The 5,473-nt window shown below is 45.0% G+C and overlaps 1 protein-coding gene across 2 annotated transcripts; it reads right to left on the bottom strand.

The window, feature by feature from the left end:
- Nucleotides 1-531: 531 nt before the first annotated feature.
- On the bottom strand, nucleotides 532-4,073 carry LOC147886994 (uncharacterized). 2 transcript variants are annotated; one of them, XR_015543252.1, is made up of 6 exons: nucleotides 3,346-4,073; nucleotides 2,354-3,027; nucleotides 1,983-2,223; nucleotides 1,761-1,878; nucleotides 1,102-1,631; nucleotides 534-821 (listed from the first exon to the last, which is right to left on the bottom strand). XR_015543252.1 is itself a non-coding variant. In XM_087394979.1 (5 exons), the coding sequence occupies exons 2-5, from the start codon at nucleotides 2,968-2,970 to the stop codon at nucleotides 1,540-1,542; spliced, it is 1,068 nt and encodes a 355-aa protein (XP_087251105.1). In that variant the 5' UTR covers nucleotides 2,971-3,027; nucleotides 3,346-4,073; the 3' UTR covers nucleotides 532-1,539. The 2 variants fall into 2 exon arrangements, 1 of the variants encoding a protein (XP_087251105.1); XM_087394979.1 differs by having other exon boundaries at nucleotides 532-1,631.
- Between the last annotated feature and the right edge of the window lie 1,400 nt (nucleotides 4,074-5,473).

Here is a 5,473-nt window from a genome sequence, read left to right as displayed (position 1 = left end):
AAATCTCTTCATTCAAGCTACAACTGCTTGTGAAGTCTAAACATTTTCATTTTAGTCTCCGAGCAAGCAAAAAAGAACTTGAAAAGTAGTCTGTATCCTCAATCTTAAGAATGAGGCTGCAGTCGTTAAGCAAGTGCAGCACAAAATGCACCTGCGTACTTGTATGTTGGTTAACAAAATGTAACCCTTTCTGCAAGATCATTCAACTCATGTGCAAGCACCACACACAGAAGAACTATCCCAACCTTGTAAAAACAGCCCAGAGGTTCCTAATAAGACAGCTAGCATGTCCCATAAAGCAGTCAGGCTATGCTTAAGGAATGATGCTCCTCAATTCTAAGCAAGCGCTCCCCATGATTACAAACAACTATTGCAAAACAGATCAAAATCTCACGCTGCAGAATCTCTAAGCGACTCAAGCCCTCCAAAGAGAAAAACAGAACGTGAAAGGCATTCCTTTTCGTCAACGTTTGGCTGTGCAAACAATAGTTTATCACAGAGAGATTATTCTCCCACTGAAAATCAGAATCAAACTTCTTTCTAGCAACTATATTACACATCTTTTCTCACCACTTTTTACCTCTTCAAATAAAAATGTTCTCCGATCTTAATGAAGCTTTCCAGCTTCTCAACATAAGCGTATAATTGAATCCAGCAGCGCTCAAAACCAATACAATCACATGGTCCAGAGCCTTCTAATACCATAGTACAGCCCAGAGGCTCCGCTCCTACTAGCACGTCCCACAAAGCAGTCAAGCTGTGCTTAAGGAATGGTGCTCCTCAATTCTAAGCAAGCGCTTCCGGAGCCCTCTCTGGAGACACTGAACCATTTCCAACAAAGCCGTCAAGATGCTTGAAAAATGAAAGAGAGTTTAATGGAGGTTTTGTTAGATGGAAGTTTACCTCAACCTCCATTTAACTTCTGTATGAAACATTGAATTTAATATTACGAACAATTACTGCAAAAGCAGCAGAATATCTAAAGAGAACCAGAACATGAAGGGCATTCCTTTTCGTCAACATTAATAGTTTATCACAGAGGGATTATCCTCCCCACTGAAAATCAGAATCAAACTTCTTTTAAGCAACTTTATTACGCACCTTTTTCCACCAATTTTCACCTCTCCAAATAAAAAATGTTTTCCGATGTCAAAGAAGCTTTCCAGCTTCTCCACATAACCGTACATTGAATCCAGAAGCACGTGCCCTCTCTAAACTTAAGACGGCTGAGAACCAATCGAATCACATGGTCCAGAGCCTTCTAATACCATAATACAACTCCTGGTGTTGTCTGATTCTCAGAACAAAATTTAATGCAAAGAATCCAAAACTGAAATACTCTCTTCTTGTACAATAAAAAAGGAAATACTGCCCCGATAACCACCATGGAAGCCCTCTGTAAGCAACATTCCCAGCCTGAAAACAAGGCTGTCCAGTGTTACGTGGAAAGGGGAAAAAGGACCGCAGAAATATGACCAAGAAGCTTGGGCAAGTTGGAAAAACCGTCACTTCGCTAGTTTCAAATTGCTTGAAGATAGGTTACAGGGCCACTGCTGCTTTTTCTTGCAAAATTGTTGGAGCAGGATGAGCAATCAATGGCTCATAGTGATCAGCACCAGCTCCACACCAGCCTACAAGTTAAGGGTGGAAACAAAAAACACCAGACAGCTCGTTAAGGAGACATCTCATGGACTATAAGCCCGTTAGGGAGACATCTCAAGGATTATAAGCGTTTGAGCACTGCTAGAAATCGCATTTACCTGTGCCCTTCATGAAGAGAAAGGCTGGTGTATGTTGAATTTCCCCACGAGGAAGATGTGGTAAAAAGAAGATGCAGTGGTCTTCGTCTACCATGGCATCTGTCCCATGCGCCTGGACCTGGAAAACCAATATTTTCAGCTAATTGCAACCAACCAACCACATTCCACAATCAAGCAACCCTTGTTGGAAAACAATTGGTAGAGCAGCAAATTGCAACTTACAACAAAAATTTCCCGTTCAAACTCGGTCGCCAGACTCTCAATGGCTATGTCATCTCCAAAAGCAGCTGCCCGACCCTCCCGATTCTCGTCAACAGTCAATAGGCCTTCTTGTGTGTACTGAAGAGTGATGATATCATGTTCATCGTCCCCAGTCCCACCTATCGACATATATTGAGCCCAACTGGGACCGTCGCTAACAGAAATACAACGTTCCTTGTACACAGTCTCAGCTGCTGCCTCCCTGTTGCGGAGATTTCATACCGTGTAAGGTAAGATCCTACCCATTGAAACGTGTGCAACAAAGTCGGGTGTCCGACAAGTCAAAGATGCATGAAGGGGAAAATGTAGAAGAAGACCAGATGGAAGATTACCTGATCATTCCAGCTTGCACAAGGTCTTGAATGGCTCTATCCAAAGCCTCCCGCTCACATTTCCTGGCAAGTAGCTTTACTTCTTGCACAACGTGTACTCCCCATCCAAAGGTTAGATCTGGAGAGTATAGATTCTTGATCATGGAATCGGTGGCCTGCTGCTGACATAACCCAGCTTTATAGTCACTTGTGAATTTCCGAACGGTCCGCCTCCTCACTTCCTGTGGGGATGTCTGCAATAGCATAGCTTTCTGCGAAGCCGTGAAGAGACAGTTCCCATCGGCCTCCACATCTCCACCATGATGGAGCGTAAAAGCAGAGGAAATCGCTTTGCTTGGATGTTTCCAAAACACGCCTTTCGACGCTATCTTTTGCAGTGCCTTGAGCTGCTGCGCTTCCAGTCCTGCCACTGCCTCCCAACCATGTGCATGCTCAGATCCAGGGGAGAGTGACGATTTTTCTTTGACGGTCAAGGCGGCCTCAGCGCTAGCGAGCGACGCTGCTCCAATGAGGGGCTCCCTCCAGACTTCAACAGCGGATCGGGTAGACGCCGAAGCATGGCATTGCTGCTGAAATCCCTCGAGGACAGAGCTTTCACTCTGAACTAGCTTACCCATTCCTGCTGCGAGATTGGTAAGGGGAGGTAGGAGAATCAAGGCAATGTTCCGTTGTGTCTGCGAGAAACGAAAGCAAAGGATCAGGTTAAGCGACATTGTGAGGCAGCCCCGAAGCAAAAGCCAAAACGGGAAAAGGACATGGATATGCTAAGCAGAGGGGAAGAAGAAAGGGATTTGTGAGGAAGGCATGAAGCAGAAGCAAAGAACGGACAAGGACGTTGCAAGAAAGCAAACCATGATTCAACACAACAAGAATGGAGCTGCGAGCTAGCCATGAACCCTCAAGGTTGCTGGGGTATGCAGTCGCACAACGTGGAGAGGCTATGGCGAAAGGAGCGTCAGATAGAAAGAAAGGAAGTTAGAGATCGGACTTACCTGAAGAATAGCTCGAGGATAGAGAGCAGTGCTCCTCGGCGAGAGCAATCTACGCTCAAAACTGGCAGGGAGATGAATTTTTTTGCCCTCCTTCGTCGAGGTTGTGAACAATCCACCGGAGATCAACTTGGCGTGGAAATGAAAACAGTCACCGCTGGTTCAACTTCATCTGCAAGAGCATCGTGCTTGCCTCCCCCGCTACCTTGGCAAGAAAGATGCTTTACCGATCTTCTTTGCCAGCAATCCTCAAATTTTGCAAGTTCAATCTTCACGCCCTGGCAAGAAAGATGCGAGGCGGACCTCCTTTTGCTAACAACCGTCCGCTTGGGCCTGTTTTCTTGCGGCTCGCTGCTGCAGATGTCCAACCTTGCAATGCTCCCACACCCTTTTCAGCTCCATTCACGGACTCGTACACTCTCTCTCTCACTCTGAGCCCCACGCTCGCGGCCGAGTCTACTCCCAGACTCTCAGAGCCCCACGCTCGCGGCCGAATCTAAGACCGATCTCCCCATTGTACGAAGGCTCTTTCAGAAGGCAGGACGAGCAGCAGCAGGGAGCGCATTCCAGAGGAGCAGGACACTAGGGAAGCCGTGTGAAAACAGGCAACGTGATGGAAATCGGCAGGAAGAAAGCAAGGTTAGGGGGAAATGTGCACGAATCCTAGAGTGGAGCGGGGATGGTGAAGAGCATTTGTTGTTGAAGAGAGGCAGCATGGCGATGGCGTTGCAGGCAGCACACGCTTCTCGAGGGCAGCCGCGAGGAAGACGACGGTGTATATACTTTTTCTTCTACTATCCGTATATCGTATTCCTAACCTTATACTTACTACTTTCTACTGTCTGTATATCGTACTTCCAGCGGCCACTCTTAATGGCCGGACCCTTCACACTAAGCCCTTCCCGCCAAGCCCTCAAAACCTAACCTTTGTTTCACTCTCTCCCATGAAAATGGGAATGCACCCTGCTCATCACCTCAACATCAACAATTGCTAGGTTTGGCAAAAACCAATTGTGATGTCCAATTTGTCCAACCCAAAAAATTTCGTAATCATACAAACAACCGCGAGGTAATTTGCAAAAACTCGATAATATCACTAACACTGGCAAGAGCCAAAAGTACCAGTGTCAACCACCTGACGGGACTACACAAAACGCACCCACCAAATAAAGACACGTGTCAAATTCCACAAAACCCAAACTCACTACCAAACACCAAAAGCCATGTGGACCACAATCTCCCCAAGTTGTCGTTGATGATCGAAAATTGACGACAGTCGCTAGTTCTCAATCAAAAACAAAATAAGGACTATAACCACATCATTATTGCCTTAAAATTCATCATTTGATGTGTCATGTTGCACATTTGTCATGCTTGATGTGTCATCGATGCCCTTCACCTAATCACATATGTTATCCGTCTTCATTAGCTTCAATTGTCACATGCTTATGTCACTCCCGACCACCTTTCACGAAATGAAGAGTACGCGAAGGCCCTCGATCATCAATCTTGACTGGCGATACGAGACAAAATTGCCTCTCAATGGCCTTTACCTACTCATTCCGTTAACCCAATAGCTTTCCCCAAGATCAATATTTCCATCCGCAAGGGTAGCACTTTTAAGACTCATTGTTGTAGATGAGAATCTGAGATAAAAATTTAGAGAGGGCCTATTATGGTTTTTCCACCAACACTTATATCATCTCACATCTTACCTATTGTGAAAGTTTAGAATAGCCTAGGGTTCTTAAAGATATGAATACTTACTTTTTCCCACACATTCTCCCAAACCACTTTGATTTTAGGGTTTTCAACCATTTGGTAGGTGAAATGTGTATGGTTGCAAGCTTTGGCTCACCATTAGAGTCACTTGCCTCAAGGAAGATGAGCATGTTTGTAAGATAACAATATTCAAAGAAGCATACTTGGCTTAGCATACCATGACATCAATGCTTGAAGAACAAGATCCTCACCTTATGCACACATTCTTTATCATATGTGCACATGCCTATCACATTCATTCCAATGATAGTTTTAAGGGAGTTCATCGCCTTCATGAATAAATTGAAATTGAAATCTTCCTTCTTGAATATGTGTTTTATCTTACATCATTTGTGGCATTTTGCACCGT

The sequence above is a fragment of the Dipteris shenzhenensis genome, chromosome 23 (genome assembly GCF_047967505.1).
Source record: "Dipteris shenzhenensis isolate YYH24624 ecotype China chromosome 23, Dip_SZ_1.0, whole genome shotgun sequence".
NCBI classification, from domain to species: Eukaryota; Viridiplantae; Streptophyta; class Polypodiopsida; order Gleicheniales; family Dipteridaceae; genus Dipteris; species Dipteris shenzhenensis.
The sequence above is the reverse complement of the archived record's forward strand: the minus strand, read 5'-3'. Positions and strand labels throughout refer to the sequence as shown.

Excerpts from the sequence above, each read along its gene's own strand:
- LOC147886994 (XM_087394979.1), bottom strand. The coding sequence starts at position 2,970 with ATGGGTAAGCTAGTTCAGAGTGAAAGCTCTGTCCTCGAGGGATTTCAG. Across the intron at positions 2,224-2,353 it reads GTGCAAGCTGGAATGATCAG|GGAGGCAGCAGCTGAGACTG; the intron begins GTAATCTTCCAT and ends TCTCCGCAACAG. Across the intron at positions 1,879-1,982 it reads TTGAACGGGAAATTTTTGTT|GTCCAGGCGCATGGGACAGA; the intron begins GTAAGTTGCAAT and ends TTGGTTTTCCAG.